The following is an 18,107-nucleotide window of genomic DNA, read 5'->3' as shown; positions in this document are numbered from 1 at the left end:
TTACCTGAACCATTCAGAATGAATGGCTAACCTTAACTCTAACCTGAACCATTCAGAATGAATGGCTAACCTTAACCCTAACCTGAACCATTCAGAATGAATGGCTAACCTTAACCCTAACCTGAACCATTCAGAATGAATGGCTAACCTTAACCCTAACCTGAATCATTCAGAATGAATGGCTAACCTTAACCCTAACCTGAATCATTCAGAATTAATGGCTAACCTTAACCCTTCCCTGAATCATTCAGAATGAATGGCTAACCTTAACCCTTACCTGAACCATTCAGAATGAATGGCTAACCTTAACCCTAACCTGAACCGTTCAGAATGAATGGCTAACCTTAACCCTAACCTGAACCATTCAGAATGAATGGCTAACCTTAACCCTAACCTGAACCATTCAGAATGAATGGCTAACCTTAACCCTAACCTGAACCATTCAGAGTTCATGGCTAACCTTAACACTAACCTGAACCATTCAGAATTAATGGCTAACCTTAACCCTTACCTGAAACATTCAAATTGAATGGCTAACCTTAACCCAAACCTGAACCATTCAGAATGAATGTCTAACCTTAACCCTTACCTGAACCATTCAGAATGAATGGCTAACCTTAACCCTTACCTGAACCATTCAGAATGAATGGCTAACCTTAACCTTAACCCTAACCTGAACCATTCAGAGTTAATGGCTAACCTTAAGAATTTAGAGTTAATGCCTAAACTTGACATTAAGCATTTTGAAATGTAATGTTTGGAACAACTTCAAAATTTGACGTTTGACAAACATGGATGAACGTTTCATTCAAATTTTTTTTGGAATAAAGAATTCCCTTCACTTAAAAAATTGTGTATTTACATTTTTCCCCAGGCTGATCCTTCACAGGGCATCTGAAAGCTCGTCAATCTATTTACCCATCTCCACAGCAGAACAGACTAGAGGCAGTGGGACTGAGCAGGCCCTCATAAGTCATCCTGCAGACATGCTAACTGTTGTCACTCACTCACTCAATCACTCAGTCCTTGACTCACTGCCTCCCTCAGCCAGATGCTGCTGATCATTCTACTGAGAGACTCAAGGGCAATGCTTTAATCCCTCTCCGGCTAAACTTGAACAAGTATTTCATTCAATTGTGTCGTGACAAAAAAAAGCACATTTATGGGGAAGTATCATTTCTAGATATTTCTCAGACAAAAAAAAGCAGAATTTAATTCCTGTACATGGCAAAATACTCCTCCTTTTACAATACGTTTCCCCCAGTACTTAAGGCCAAAATCCACAGGCATGTGCTCTGATTAATTCACTACAAATTAAAGAACACTTCTCTTACTGCTCATTCATGTGTGTACATTAACTATTTAGTGTACAGTGAAGGCTGTGTGTGTCTGTGTGAATTATGTGTCTGCACGAGTATTGGTGTCTCTGTGTGTGTGTGTGTGTGTGTGTGTGTGTGTGTGTGTGTGTGTGTGTGTGTGTGTGTGTGTGTGTGTGTGTGTGTGTGTGTGTGTGTGTGTGTGTGTGTGTGTGTGTGTTGATAGCATAGCAGAGTGTGTATGCATGCTGCATTAACGAGTGGTACTCTAGCACGTTGGCATCGGGGTGGGTATGCGGCAGGCCTCACCATCTGTGACCTCCAGTTGGGCCTTGGCGAGGATGCTGCCAGCCACGGTCAGGGCCTGACAGATGTAGTAGCCTGCGTCTGCCCGCTGCACGGCCGAGATGGTCAGGTCTCCACTGGAGGACACAGAGAAGCGACTGTTGGGCTGCTGGGGCTGGTTGGGAAACAGCAGGTTCTGCAGGAGGAGAGGAAGCAGGCCAATTAGTAGATGGACATGGACTCATTACAGCCAGGAACACATCCAACTGACACACACTCACATAGCGCCATCACTCTGGTTTAGACATACACACGGCCAGTTAACAGAGCCATTCCATCCATTACCTGGTTAAGGAATTACACACAACTATCACATCTGATAGCTTGGTTACACATAATGGATGGCATGTATTCTCCCAGCCAGCCATGTCAGAGGCTCCAGAGAGCTGGAGGGAACACAGTCTGAGCCTCTCTGTCTACTCTTGTTTCATTCTGCTTTGCTTCTCATAATTGCTATGGGGCTGCTTTGTTTACACAGAGTCTCCCCCGGCTACCTCCTCAGCCCCGGCCCACAGCCCCGGCCCACAGCCCACAGCCCCAGCCCCCAGCCCACAGCCCCAGCCCACAGCCCCGGCCCACAGCCCCCAGCCCCCAGCCCACAGCCCCGGCCCACAGCCCACAGCCCCGGCCCACAGCCCCGGTCCACAGCCCCAGCCCACAGCCCCGGCCCACAGCCCACAGCCCCGGCCCCCAGCCCACAACCCCAGCCCACAGCCCCGGTCCACAGCCCCCAGCCCACAGCCCCGGCCCACAGCCCCCAGCCCCCAGCCCCGGCCCACAGCCCCGGTCCACAGCCCCCAGCCCACAGCCCCGGCCCACAGCCCACAGCCCCGGCCCCCAGCCCACAGCCCCAGCCCACAGCCCAGGTCCACAGCCCCCAGCCCACAGCCCCGGCCCCCAGCCCACAGCCCCAGCCCACAGCCCCGGTCCACAGACCCCAGCCCACAGCCCCGGCCCACAGCCCCCAGCCCCGGCCCACAGCCCCCAGCCCCGGCCCACAGCCCCCAGCCCACAGCCCCGGCCCACAGCACATCCCATAGAACTTCAGGTTCTATTGAATGAGTCCATAGCAGAGGAAGAAGGAGGGAGTGTTGCAGGTCTGAATCATACAGGTAACATCTGATTGGCTGAGGTATTTAGTGAGAGGTGACGATGGGGATAGAGAAGGTATGAAGCATCAATAAACCAAGAGGCAAAGAGAGGGAAACAAGTGTTGTGATTGGGGTGCAGTCACAGAACATGGGGGTCTATTTACTGAGAGTATACTGGTGTAAATAAATGTTGGTCTTTATATGTTCATGTTCAGTTTGCTCTGTTGCAGTGAGTCAGATAGGATTCATCACTTATTTTGATGTGAGAATGTGTTCAGCATAGGTGTGAGTGGAAGTATACAGTGTGTGTGTGTTGCATGCAAATGTACATTTCACCCCATCCCAATCTCTGAGTGGCACTTTGCTGTAATTGTCTGGCCCCAGGCTCAGGGTGTGTGTGTGTGTGTGTGTGTGTGTGTGTGTGTGTGTGTGTGTGTGTGTGTGTGTGTGTGTGTGTGTGTGTGTGTGTGTGTGTGTGTGTGTGTGTGTGTGTGTGTGTGTGACTCTCAGCCAGAACAAAATCATATCTCCGGTTCATCTATAGGTCCTGGCAGGCTCCTAATTGCTACTGTTGTTATTGTGTGGACTGTGAGGACCTTCAACTATGTGAAGGGCTATCTGCTCTGCTCTGTGTGAGGCATAGTATCACTGTAAGCAGCACGGTGTCATGGGAACTTGTTACCTCCTCACTAGGCACACAAAGGTGTATCTGGTGTGGTGTTTGTGTGTGCCAGAGATACTGATGGGAGAAAGTGTATATTTCTCTGTGTGTGTGTGTGTGTGTGTGTGTGTGTGTGTGTGTGTGTGTGTGTGTGTGTGTGTGTGTGTGTGTGTGTGTGTGTGTGTGTGTGTGTGTGTGTGTGTGTGTGTGTGTGTGTGTGTGTGTGTGTGTGTGTGTGTGTGTGTGTGTGTGTGTGTGTGTGTGTGTGTGTGTGTGTGTGTGTGTGTGTGTGTGTGTGTGTGTGTTTGTGTGTGTTGCGTGTGTGTGTTCGTGTGTGTCACTGAGGGAGAACTGGGGAGCTGAGTGTCACACAGACTGACATCATAGACACAGCAGGGTCGTCCCCACACAGCCAACGGCATAGTTACTATCCAATCTAAGTGGTGTGTGTGCTGATAACACTAGACAGTACAGTAACACAGTAATAACTGTTAGTCATAAATAAAGCATGGTGGACACACACTGGATGAAAAAACACTGAATATTCTTGTAAATGCAGAGATATGAAGACTGGACCAAGCTGTTTTACAGTTCCTTACAGTATAGGTCCAGTGGTAGAAGACTGGACCAAGCTGTTTTACAGGTCCTTACAGTATAGGTCCAGTGGTAGAAGACTGGACCAAGCTGTTTTACAGGTCCTTACAGTATAGGTCCAGTGGTAGAAGACTGGACCAAGCTGTTTTACAGGTCCTTACAGTATAGGTCCAGTGGTAGAAGACTGGACCAAGCTGTTTTACAGTTCCTTACAGTATAGGTCCAGTGGTAGAAGACTGGACCAAGCTGTTTTACAGGTCCTTACAGTATAGGTCCAGTGGTAGAAGACTGGACCAAGCTGTTTTACAGGTCCTTACAGTATAGGTCCAGTGGTAGAAGACTGGACCAAGCTGTTTTACAGTTCCTTACAGTATAGGTCCAGTGGTAGAAGACTGGACCAAGCTGTTTTACAGGTCCTTACAGTGTAGGACCAGTGGTAGAAGACTGGACCAAGCTGTTTTACAGGTCCTTACAGTATAGGTCCAGTGGTAGAAGACTGGACCAAGCTGTTTTACAGGTCCTTACAGTATAGGTCCAGTGGTAGAAGACTGGACCAAGCTGTTTTACAGTTCCTTACAGTATAGGTCCAGTGGTAGAAGACTGGACCAAGCTGTTTTACAGGTCCTTACAGTATAGGTCCAGTGGTAGAAGACTGGACCAAGCTGTTTTACAGGTCCTTACAGTATAGGTCCAGTGGTAGAAGACTGGACCAAGCTGTTTTACAGGTCCTTACAGTGTAGGTCCAGTGGTAGAAGACTGGACCAAGCTGTTTTACAGGTCCTTACAGTATAGGTCCAGTGGTAGAAGACTGGACCAAGCTGTTTTACAGGTCCTTACAGTATAGGTCCAGTGGTAGAAGACTGAACCAAGCTGTTTTACAGGTCCTTACAGTGTAGGTCCAGTGGTAGAAGACTGGACCAAGCTGTTTTACAGGTCCTTACAGTATAGGTCCAGTGGTAGAAGACTGGACCAAGCTGTTTTACAGGTCCTTACAGTATAGGTCCAGTGGTAGAAGACTGGACCAAGCTGTTTTACAGGTCCTTACAGTGTAGGTCCAGTGGTAAGAGACTGGACCAAGCTGTTTTACAGGTCCTTACAGTATAGGTCCAGTGGTAGAAGACTGGACCAAGCTGTTTTCCTGACCATGTTTTTCCTGGTCAGGTTGGGTGTTCAGGAAAAGCTCCTGGCTCTGCTATGGGTCATTAAGAGGTGTTTATATGCTCTTCTTACCTGGCTACCCTCCTTCTGCCAGAAGACTGCAGGCTGGGGGTTGCCCTTGGTCTCACAGGGGAAGGTGGCGGTGCGACCCTGGGCCACGATCTGGTCCCGCGGCCTGATGATAAACTGGGGTGCAGCTGGGGTCAAAGGGCAGAAACACTAGGGTTAGAAGTCAGAGTTACACAGAGGTAAAGCATTGAAGCAAAGGTACCGTCAGGCATCACAAGGACACATCTAAATGGGCATGTCCTACAATCTTAGAAAAAAGGGTTCCAAAGGGGTTCTTTGGAAGGTCCCATAGGAGAACCCTTCCATGTAGAACACTTTTTGGTTCCAGGTAGAAATAACTATTTTGGGTTCCCTGTAGAACCCTCTGTGGAAATGGTTCTACATGGAACCCACAAATATTCTACCTGGAACCGAAGGGGTTCTACTTGGAACCAAAAAGGGTTCTTCAAAGGGTGGGTTCTCTATGGGGACAGCCCAAAAAAACTTTTAGGTTCTAGATAGCACCTTTTTTTCTAAGAGTGTGTAGAGCTTCCATGCAGCGTGTTCCTTCCATTGATCGCCATGGTATTGGACACCATGGTAACCACTCAAGGCCATTCATTGAGGCTGGAGCTGAATGAATGACGGTTGTCAGTGTTCACAAACAGCAGCAGTGTCTCGGTGACAATGGCATCAGGAGAGTTAGTTAGACATAATGTAGCTAGGCTACACAGAGAAAGACACAGAGAAAACCTTGTGATGATAATATAATTAAATAAATGGACAGAACCCAGCCAACAGCTAACAGCTAAAGGCTAACTCTCTCATGGGTCCCTCGGGGGGAGGACAGAGCCCTTACCCCCTCTCTCACCCACCACCCAACACTACAGTCCTCACTCCCTCACTCTATCCCACTCACCACCTTTATTACTCAACTGAACCCTGTAGAAGCCAATTAAACAATTGATCGACAAAATATACTCAAGGAGCCAGCAGGGAGATCTCACATGTGGGATGTCTCATTCCACTCTCTCAGTTTCCGGGCCATCTTAATGTGTTCTAATGCAACATAAACAAACGTGTCCTCGCCAAACTTTAGAACTCTTGGCAAATCCCAGAGACACATCCTCTCTGTCCTACACTAATAAACAGCTAGAGGAGTGATTGGTTGGGATACACTGCATTGTGTTCCAGGATACACACTGACATATACAGAACAGGATGTCTTTTCTGTCTTCTGGTCGTCAGTAAAGGTCTATTAACCATTTAAACAACCATGTGATTTCCCCAATTAGTTATTACTCCCTCATTATCAAAAACACTTTTACTGTTGATCTTCCAATCAAGATCATTTTCACACTTCAAGATTCCTTCCTATAAGACATTTGGTTTCATGACAAAAGATTCTCATCTAATTTTCATTTTCATTTTACTAGGCAAGTCAGTTAAGAACAAATTCTTATTTTCAATGACAGCCTAGGAACAGTGGGTTAACTGCCTGTTCAGGGGCAGAACGACAGATTTGTACCTTGTCAGCTCAAGGTACAATGTTCAAATGAAATGAAAGAGAATAGAGGTACTAGCTAACTACCGAACACAGACTATATCTCTGACAGACTAGATCAGACTGTTGTTACAGGTCACTTACAAATAGGTTTCCTACTGTTGTATGAGTGTTCTCAAAGCAGTAGTGGCATCTGTAACTTTGTTAATATTTGGTATGGCGAGCCAGCAGAGGGAATAGCCAGCAGAGGGAACAGCCAGCAGAGGGAATAGCCAGCAGAGGGAATAGCCAGCAGAGGGAATAGCCAGCAGAGGGAATAGCCAGCAGAGGGAATAGCCAGCAGAGGGAATAGCCAGCAGAGGGAACAGCCAGCAGAGGGAACAGCCAGCAGAGGGAACAGCCAGCAGAGGGAACAGCCAGCAGAGGGAATAGCCAGCAGAGGGAATAGCCAGCAGAGGGAACAGCCAGCAGAGGGAATAGCCAGCAGAGGGAACAGCCAGCAGAGGGAATAGCCAGCAGAGGGAATAGCCAACAGATGAAAGAGAGATTTGTTAAACTGCATAATCACAATGCCTTCAACAAGACCATATGACACGGTTTCATAATACATCATTATATGAAACCACTGACAGGCTTTTATTCTGATTCCTGTGTAAGTATTTCCAGTGACAACCCAGCTGATTCCAGTCAGGGTAAACCTCTTCCTGTTTGGCTCATTTCTCCATGTAATCCCTTTTTTTTGGGAGAGTGTATTTGTCAAAGATACACACAGCCTGGAATGCTACAGATGGCTATAGATTTACAGCCTTCCTGTTTGGCTCTCCTCAACTTAGATAGCTTGCTGCATTCCATAACGTTGGGTCTGATACAGAGTACCCCCCCCCCCTCTCTCTCTCTCTCTCTCTCTCTCTCTCTCAGTGCATTAAAGGAGAGCAGTCACTCAGTGTTTGATGACTTACAGGCTGTTCTCTATTGCTGCCCTCACACCTTGTCTCTCCTCTCTATCTATCGCTTCCTTTATCACGCTCCCCTTGTCTCCCTCGATCCCCCTCAATCTCTCACCTATGCAGCACCCACACAAACACAGAGAAATGTAGCCTTGTAAAGCAAGCTGTGATAGCAGGTCAAGTATGATGTGATGAGGTTGGGTTGGATTGGGGGCCAACAAGTGATGCATATTTAAAGTTTGTAGTCTCCTAGCCAGTGAGTGACAGACAGGACATCCCGGCAGTGTGTGTGAGGATATTTGATACTGAGGCTGTTTGATTCAGGGACCCTAAAGACTAGTGAGAGCCTCCTTCCTGTCCCCTCTAAGGGAGGCACAAGATCAAACCCCCATATTTAATTCATGACAAGACAGATCTGTCCTGGGTTGGAGGGGATTCATAGTAAAATGCAGCTCTGAGACAGCCATGAACAAATGGACAGACACACACACGCAAGCTTTTTTTTCCTCATTTCTTTAAAGCCCACATTCAATCATATTTTATTCAGAAGTCAAAAGCAATTACTGTCTCATTCCCACGGGCAGCCTGCATGTGTAATTTCCTAAATTGTCCTGCAGCTTGACAGTCCGTGACAATCTGGGGGTGGCCACTGCTGTTTTGGCAACTAAGGTCCTACCACTCCTCCAACGTCAGGGTTCCTTCTGCCAGTCAAGCTAGCTCTGACACGCACCCCTGCTCCCCTCTTCCTAACCTCTCCTCTCTCTGCCTGCACTACCACTACACACATCTCTCTCCTTTCCCCCTATACATAACTCTCTCTCTCGCTCCCATATCTCTTCGCAGATGTCAGAACCCAAACAGCTCAAACTGACACTTTTCACCAAAACCATCTACTGTACTGGAAGCCATAAGACGTTTAAGAGTTTGAAATTGCCCTGTCTGACTCCATGTCTCCTCCAGATCCATGTGAAAACTAGGATTATTTCCCAGACCAGAGGGAGCAACTCAATACAAGACATACAGATCCCATTTCTGTCTGCCAGGGGGGACAACTAGGGGAGACTCGAGACAGCTATGGCTTCGACAGACACACTACAGTACAGATACATAACCTAGGTACACTAGAGAGGTAAGGATTAGTTCATTAAGAGGTTAGTAAGCAAGCAAGGCTGAAGCTGATGGCTGTACTAAAAAGTCCCCTCTGTAACCATTTGAGATAGACAAGCAGGGTTTTAGGGTAAAGGCGTGGTACGGAGTGATACAACATCTGTGTTAATACAGTAAGGTGTGGGTCGTGGCAATCTGCAAGGCAGTGAGGGTGTGTGTATGGAGAGAACATGCAGGATGGACTGGGGTCATCAGGATGGTACTTACCAACAGGGCGACCTGGACACACCACAATGAAGAGGTGGGAAAACAAATAGGGAAATTAAAGTCAAACAAATCATAAGATACAAGGGGAATGAATGACATGTCGTGTTGAGGTACACAGTTCTAGTACAGGGTACGCATGACAGATAAGATCCTATTGAAGGGAATTCACCTTTAACACAGCTTTAACAGTGTGCTGTGTAACAGAGCCTCTCCAGCGAACTGTCAGGGATGCCCAATCTGAATATAGCACCTCATTGTGGTGGAATGGATCAATGAATAGATCAATAGTATATCTGGGAAGCCATGCTCTTGTACCATCAACATAGTCTTATTCAGATGAGAGCAGGACAACATTGGGGCTCTGAAGGGTTCTTGTTATTGGAGCTGCTCTGTCTGCATTCATGAATTCTACAGATCCTAGGGTGGTGTGTGTTTGGAACAGCAAGGCAGTGTGTATGTTCATCAGAGAGTGATAGCGAGAGAGAGAGAGAGAGAGAGAGAGAGAGAGAGAGAGAGAGAGAGAGAGAGAGAGAGAGAGAGAGAGAGAGAGAGAGAGAGAGAGAGAGAGAGAGAGAGAGAGAGAGAGAGAGAGAGAGAGAGAGAGAGAGAGAGAGAAAGAGAGAGAGAGAGAGAGAGAGAGAGAGAGAGAGAGAGAGAGAGAGAGAGAGAGAGAGAGAGAGAGAGAGAGAGAGAGAGAGAGAGAGAGAGAGAGAGAGAAAGAGAGAGAGAGAGAGAGAGGAAGAGACTAGAAATAGTTCAATCAAGAGGCAGTCTTCATATTTAATACAGGGATAGAGCCCAGCACCACCATATTGACAATAAGGAAGGAAGAGTTAGTGGAGAGAGTCTCTCTCTCTGTCGGTCTGTGTGTCGGTTTGTGTGTCTGTGGAATACCTCTACCTGTGCACCATGTATTCTACACTCAGGGCTCAGAGACCAGGGCTCATATTATCCACTAGTCAAAAGGATGAACATTGAAGTCAACGCCCAGGTTATTCCTCCTCTGTCCCCCAGGTCCTGTGGACGTTAAAGCAATCCACAGAGACCTTGAACAGTGTGAGATTTAATGGGCAAAAAAGGAGAGAGAGAGAGAGAGAGAGAGAGAGAGAGAGAGAGAGAGAGAGAGAGAGAGAGAGAGAAAGAAAGGAAGAGGGATATAGATATTTTTGATTAACCTTCAACACCTACAGTGCAGTGGTGCAGTGTAGACCAGTTAACTGTGGAAGGGCTTCAGTGACTGAGGGGATAACATTGCTAACAAACCACCATGGGGGAAGTGTGTGTGTGTTCTCCGTTTGGAGTATTTGTGTGTGTGTGTGTGTGTGTGTGTGTGTGTGTGTGTGTGTGTGTGTGTGTGTGTGTGTGTGTGTGTGTGTGTGTGTGTGTGTGTGTGTGTGTGTGTGTGTGTGTGTGTGAAAGTGTGTGTAAATAATTAAATGGATTCATAGACAGATCATGTCTTTCTTGGCTGTGGCAGTCAGCACTATTTGAAGGAAAGACTCTTTGTGGAAACACTACTGTTCCATAGTAGGTCAACCATACTACTAGCCATTCCACTAGTCTCACAACTAGTCATACTACTAGTCATACTACTAGTCATACTACTAGCCATTCCACTAGTCTCATTACTAGTCTCACAACTAGTCATACTACTAGTCATACTACTAGTCTCACTACTAGCCATTCCACTAGTCTCATTACTAGTCTCACAACTAGTCATACTACTAGTCATACTACTAGTCTCACTACTAGCCATTCCACTAGTCTCATTACTAGTCTCACTACTAGTCATACTACTAGTCTCACTACTAGTCATACTACTAGTCACACTACTAGTCACACTACTAGTCATACTACTAGTCATTCCACTAGTCTCACTACTAGTCATACTACTAGTCACACTACTAGTCATATGACTAGTCACACTACTAGTCACACTACTAGTCATACTACTAGTCATTCTACTAGTCTCACTACTAGTCATACTACTAGTCCCACTACTAGTCATATGACTCGTCACACTATTAGTCTCACTACTAGTCATACTACTAGTCACACTACTAGTCTCACTACAAGTCATACTACTAGTCACACTAATAGTCATATGACTCGTCACACTACTAGTCTCACTACGAGTCATACTACTAGTCACACTACTAGTCACACTACTAGTCATACTACTAGTCATTCCACTACTCTCACTACTAGTCACACTACTAGTCACACTACTAGTTAAACTACTAGTCACCCTACTAGTCATACTACTAGTCATTCCACTAGTCTCACTACTAGTCATACTACTAGTCACACTACTAGTCATATGACTAGTCACACTACTAGTCACACTACTAGTCAAACTACTAGTCATTCTACTACTCACAATACTAGTCACTCTATTAATTACTCTACTAAACACTCTACTACTCACACTACTAGTCATTCTACTAGTCACTCTACTAGTCACACTACTAGTCATTCTACTAGTCAAACTACTAGTCTCAAAAAACTAGTCATTCTACTAGTCATACTACTAGTCATTCTACCAGTCATTCTACTAGTCATTCTACTAGTCACAATACCAGTCACTCTACTAGTCACACTACTAGTCACAGTACTAGTCACTCTACTAGTCATACTACTAGTCACACTACTAGTCAAACTACTTGTTACACTACTAGTCACTCTACTAGTTACACTACTAGTGATTCTACTAGTCTCACTATTAGTTATTATACTAGTGATACTACTAGTCATACTACTAGTCACTCTGCTAGTTACACTACTGGTCATTCTACTAGTCACACTACTGGTCATACTAATTCTCACACTACTAGTCATACTACTAGTCATACTACTAGTCATTCGATTAGTCACACTACTAGTCATACTACTAGTCACACTACTAGTCATACTACTAGTCATACTACTAGTCATACTACTAGTCATACTACTACTTATCACAAACTTAAAATGCATGTCTAATTCGAGTAGAATTGATGTCTTACTTATACCCATTTCTGATAAACTAAAACAATTGTAAGATGCCAAGCTGTTCTGAATGGCATTCTGAACTTGCTCAGGATTATAGGAAGAAAGAGGGAAAGAGGTGAGAGCCAGTGGACAGTCCTCACTCACCTCTGACGGTGAGGCTGGCAGAGGCCTCCACCTTGCCCACCCGGTTCTCTGCCAGGCAGGTGAAGGTGCCCTCGTCACTGGCCGATGCCTTCTTCACTCTCAGCAGGTAGTCCTCCTTGTCATACTTGATCTCGTACCTGGAAAACACACACAACACTGTCAGATTAAATGTATTCTGTTGACATTGCATTTTTTGAAATAATATAATAATTGTTTTGAGTCCAAAGCTAATACACAGTGTTGAGTGAACCCATCAGTTCAAGCCTTGTGGCGATTATTATGATAAACTAACTAAATGTGACATTTTCCTTCATCACCATCTCTATGAGAACGTATATACAGTATTCCACTCCTGAAGAGGAAACCGTATTTGGAAACAACACTGTTCATTGTGACCATAGAAGATATGGAAGGAAGGAGGATCAGTTATTCAACAATGACACACGGGCTGCTGTCAGCTGGAAACCCCACACCACTTCATTATGTATGGTGTGTGTGTGTGTGTGTGTGTGTGTGTGTGTCTGTGTGTGTGTGTGTGTGTGTGTGTGTGTGTGTGTGTGTGTGTGTGTGTGTGTGTGTGTGTGTGTGTGTGTGTGTGTGTGTGTGTGCTTGTGTGCGTGTGTGTGTGTGTGTGTGTGTGTGTGTGTGTGTGTGTGTGTTAGCACAAATTCATATGTGGTACTACATATAACCTTCAGTACAGTATAGCAGTTCCAGATTTGCATGACTGGAGCTGGGGATGGGAGGGGGCGATTTATAGGGGTGGGGGAGATTTACATGACTGGAGCTGGGGCTGGGAGGGTGGGAGGGGTGATTTATAGGGGTGGGGTGAGATGTACATGACTGGAGCTGGGGATGGGAGGGGGATTTATAGGGGTGGGGGAGATTTATATGACTGGAGCTGGGTATGGGAGGGGGGATTTATAGGGGTGGGGGAGATTTATATGACTGGAGCTGGGTATGGGAGGGGGCGATTTATAGGGGTGGGGGAGATTTACATGACTGGAGCTGGGGCTGGGAGGGGGTTTATAGGGGTGGGGGATATTTACATGACTGGAGCTGGGAGTGGGGGGATTTACAAGACTGGAGCTGGGGATGGGAGGGGTGGGGATTTACATGACTGGAGCTGTGGGGGGTTACATGACTGGAGCTGGGGTGGGGGGATTTACATGACTGGGGCTGGGGGAATTGACATGACTGGAGCTGGGAATGGGAGGGATTTACATGACTGGAGCTGGGGATGGGAGGGGTGGGGATTTACATGTCTGGAGCTGTGGGGGGTTACATGACTGGAGCTGGGGTGGGGGGTTTACATGACTGGGGCTGGGGGGGGAATTGACATGACTGGAGCTGGGAATGGGAGGGATTTACATGACTGGAGCTGGGATGGGGAGGATTTACATGACTGGAGCTTGGGTTGGGGGAATTTACATGACTGGAGCTGGGGCTGGGGGATTTACATGACTGGAACTGGGGGGGAATTACATGACTGGAGCTGGGATAGGAGAGATTTACATGACTGGAACTGGGATAGGGGGGATTTACATGACTGGAACTGGGATAGGGGGATTTACATGACTGGAACTGGGATGGGGGGGATTTACATGACTGGAACTGGGATAGGGGAGATTTACATGACTGGAGCTGGGATGGGGGTGATTTACATGACTGGAACTGGGATGGGAGAGATTTACATGACTGGAACTGGGATGGGGGGGATTTACATGACTGGAGCTGGGATGGGGGATTTACATGACTGGAGCTGGGGTGGGGGGGATTTACATGACTGGAACTGGGATGGGGGAGATTTACATGACTGGAGCTGGGATGGGGGGGATTTACATGACTGGAGCTGGGATGGGGGGGATTTACATGCCTGGAACTGGGATGGGGGGGATTTACATGACTGGAGCTGGGGCTGGGGGGATTTACATGACTGGAGCTGGGATGGGGGGGTTTACATGACTGGAGCTGGGATGGGGGATTTACATGACTGGAACTGGGATGGGGAGATTTGCATGACTGGAGCTGGGGCTGGGGGGATTTACATGACTGGAGCTGGGGATGGGGGGATTTACATGACTGGAGCTGGGATGGGGGGGATTTACATGACTGGAGCTGGGGCTGGGGGGGGATTTACATGACTGGAGCTGGGATGGGGGATTTACATGACTGGAGCTGGGATGGGGGGATTTACATGACTGGAACTGGGATGGGGGAGATTTGCATGACTGGAGCTGGGGCTGGGGGATTTACATGACTGGAGCTGGGGATGGGGGATTTACATGACTGGAGCTGGGGGATTTACATGACTGGAGATGGGGGGATTTACATGACTGGAGCTGGGATGGGGGGGATTTACATGACTGGAACTGGGGATGGGGGAGATTTACATGACTGGAACTGGGATGGGGGGGATTTACATGACTGGAACTGGGATGGGGGGCTTTACATGACTGGAGCTGGGGGGAGATTTACATGACTGGAACTGGGATAGGGAGATTTACATGACTGGAACTGGGGGTGGGGGGGATTTAGATGACTGGAGCTGGGGGATTTACATGACTGGAACTGGGGGTGGGGGATTTAGATGACTGGAGCTGGGGGGGATTTACATGACTGGAGCTGGGGGAGATTTACATGACTGGAGCTGGGGGATTTACATGACTGGAGCTGGGGATGGGGGATTTACATGACTGGAGCTGGGGGATTTACATGACTGGAACTGGGGGAGATTTACATGACTGGAACTGGGATGGGGGGATTTACATGACTGGAGCTGGGGCTGGGGGATTTACATGACTGGAGCTCGGGCTGGGGGATTTACATGACTGGAACTGGGGGGGGATTTACATGACTGGAACTGGGGCTGGGGGATTTACATAACTGGAACTGGGATGGGGGATTTACATGACTGGAACTGGGATGGGGGATTTACATGACTGGAGCTGGGATGGGGAGATTTACATGACTGGAACTGGGATGGGGAGATTTACATGACTGGAGCTGGGATGGGGGGATTTACATGACTGGAGCTGGGATGGGGGATTTACATGACTGGAACTGGGATGGGGGATTTACATGACTGGAGCTGGGGCTGGGGGGATTTACATGACTGGAGCTGGGGGATTTACATGACTGGAGCTGGGGGGATTTACATGACTGGAACTGGGGGATTTACATGACTGGAACTGGGATAGGGGGATTTACATGACTGGAACTGGGGATGGGGGGATTTACATGACTGGAGCTGGGGGATTTACATGACTGGAGCTGGGATGGGGGGGATTTACATGACTGGAGCTGGGGGGATTTACATGACTGGAGCTGGGATGGGGGGATTTACATGACTGGAACTGGGATGGGGAGATTTACATGACTGGAGCTGGGATGGGGGGATTTACATGACTGGAGCTGGGATGGGGGGATTTACATGACTGGAGCTGGGATGGGGAGATTTACATGACTGGAACTGGGATGGGGAGATTTACATGACTGGAGCTGGGATGGGGGATTTACATGACTGGAGCTGGGATGGGGGATTTACATGACTGGAACTGGGATGGGGGGATTTACATGACTGGAGCTGGGGCGGATTTACATGACTGGAGCTGGGGGGATTTACATGACTGGAGCTGGGGGGATTTACATGACTGGAACTGGGGGATTTACATGACTGGAACTGGGATAGGGGGATTTACATGACTGGAACTGGGGATGGGGGATTTACATGACTGGAGCTGGGGGATTTACATGACTGGAGCTGGGATGGGGGATTTACATGACTGGAGCTGGGGGGATTTACATGACTGGAACTGGGATGGGGGGGATTTACATGACTGGAACTGGGATGGGGGAGATTTACATGACTGGAGCTGGGATGGGGGATTTACATGACTGGAGCTGGGATGGGGGATTTACATGACTGGAACTGGGATGGGGGAGATTTACATGACTGGAGCTGGGATGGGGGGATTTAAATTACTGGAGCTGGGATGGGGGATTTACATGACTGGAACTCGGATGGTGGGGATTTACATGACTGGAGCTGGGGCTGGGGGATTTACATGACTGGAGCTGGGATGGGGGATTTACATGACTGGAGCTGGGATGGGGGGGATTTACATGACTGGAACTGGGATGGGGAGATTTACATGACTGGAGCTGGGGATGGGGGGGATTTACATGACTGGAGCTGGGGATGGGGGGGATTTACATGACTGGAGCTGGGGGGGATTTACATGACTGGAGATGGGGGGGATTTACATGACTGGAGATGGGGGGCATTTACATGACTGGAACTGGGGATGGGGGAGATTTACATGACTGGAACTGGGATGGGGGGGATTTACATGACTGGAACTGGGGGTGGGTGGGGGTTTAGATGACTGGAGATGGGGGGGATTTACATGACTGGAGCTGGGGGAGATTTACATGACTGGAGCTGGGGGGGATTTACATGACTGGAGCTGGGGATGGGGGGATTTACATCACTGGAGCTGGGGGATTTACATGACTGGAGCTGGGGATGAGGGGGATTTACATGACTGGAGCTGGGATGGGGATGTCATCACATTTTTTAAAATGTTTTAAAAAACAATGTCTACATGTATTTAGTCAGGCTGTCCTCTGATCCCAAACCTGTGGTTTGAGGTATCTGACAGGCAGAATTGAGAGGTAGTGCGTGTTTGAGAAAGAGAGACAAAGAGAGAGAGATACAGAGAGAGAGGGAGAGGGGGGTTGGGAGTTGGGAGTTGTGGGGGTTGTATGGCAGTTGACAAGAGAAGGATGATGGTTTGATTAGTTGCCCTGGCTTCTGGAAGTGCGGTTAGCATGGCAATGTGAGTGTAGTGTTGAGTTGGTGGTGTGGTGTGGGGAGGGGTTTGGTGATGTGTGAAGGCTGTCTGACAGCCAGACAATAGTCTGTACCCAGTATGTCACTCAGACACTGAAATACTGAGGGGCAACACAGACAGAGAGAGAGAGGGAGGAAAAAAGGAGAGAGAGAGAGAGAGAGAGAGACCTGAAGAGACAAAATGCCAAGCCATACAGGTTCTTACCAACATTTTCACACCAAAATCTGAATCCTGGTCTAGTTTTAAGCTCAAGATCTCCATACGGTATCTACCCGAGAACAGTGATGTGGTGTGTAGAGAGAGACCACAGCCCCACAGCTCAGGTCTAAGGTGAACTTATGGCCCCGTACCACCATCAGCTGCTGAACTCATCTTTTCTCTCTCTCTCTCTCTCGCTCTCGGTCTCTCTCTCTCTCTCTCTCTCTCTCTCTCTCTCTCTCTCTCTCTCTCTCTCTCTCTCTCTCTCTCTCTCTCTCTCTCTCTCTCTCTCTCTCGACATTTCCTGAGCAAATGTTTCAAAGGCAGCTTTATTGAAGTGCATTCCTTCGCCCTGACTGCCAGCTCTATCTATCATATTGGCCCTTAACAAAAGTACAATTATTTGACTGAGTCATGACGAAATGCTTTGTTTTGGGGAGAGACAGGGGAGTCAGGGCAGAACAGGTTGTGTGGAGGTGGGGAGAAGAATAAAGCTGTTATTGTTTGAATAGTGAGAGAGGCCTCCAAAGGAATGACACAGCGCCATTTGAGATGAGCCTGTCTGATGGAAAACAAACAAGCTAATGGAGCCTAGAGACAGTCCTTCTCTGACTCTGCCTCAGGCTGAGACGGAAAAACAAGACTTCGAAGAGAACATTATATCTTGACTGAGGAGTGGGGGCGGGTGGAGGAGCGGGGGGTTAGGGAGGTGCAGGAACGGCACAGATGCCCATTGTGATCATTGATATGAATGAAAACTGCCATGTTGTTTTGACAGGTTCCCACACATGGCCATCGATGCATGGACACACTCAGCAAGCAGGGAACATATTGACCACACTGAATAACATCATACAACATGTGTTTATTTCGGTTCTTT

The 18,107-nt window shown here is 47.7% G+C and overlaps 1 protein-coding gene across 7 annotated transcripts in view; it reads right to left on the bottom strand.

The window, feature by feature from the left end:
- The window catches only part of LOC118379305 (roundabout homolog 2-like), a 152,331-nt gene that overhangs the window by 117,111 nt on the left and 17,113 nt on the right, over window positions 1-18,107 (bottom strand). For all 7 annotated transcript variants that reach the window (XM_052507522.1, XM_052507555.1, XM_052507634.1 and 4 more), the window contains exons 4-6: window positions 12,174-12,310; window positions 5,238-5,362; window positions 1,626-1,797 (exon numbers count right to left, since the gene is read on the bottom strand). In XM_052507522.1, the coding sequence (XP_052363482.1) occupies window positions 1,626-1,797; window positions 5,238-5,362; window positions 12,174-12,310 (434 nt within the window). The remainder of the gene's footprint in view (window positions 1-1,625; window positions 1,798-5,237; window positions 5,363-12,173; window positions 12,311-18,107) is intronic.

This window comes from Oncorhynchus keta, chromosome 1, assembly GCF_023373465.1.
Source record: "Oncorhynchus keta strain PuntledgeMale-10-30-2019 chromosome 1, Oket_V2, whole genome shotgun sequence".
NCBI lineage: Eukaryota > Metazoa > Chordata > Actinopteri > Salmoniformes > Salmonidae > Oncorhynchus > Oncorhynchus keta.
This window is presented reverse-complemented; position numbering and strand designations above follow the sequence as displayed.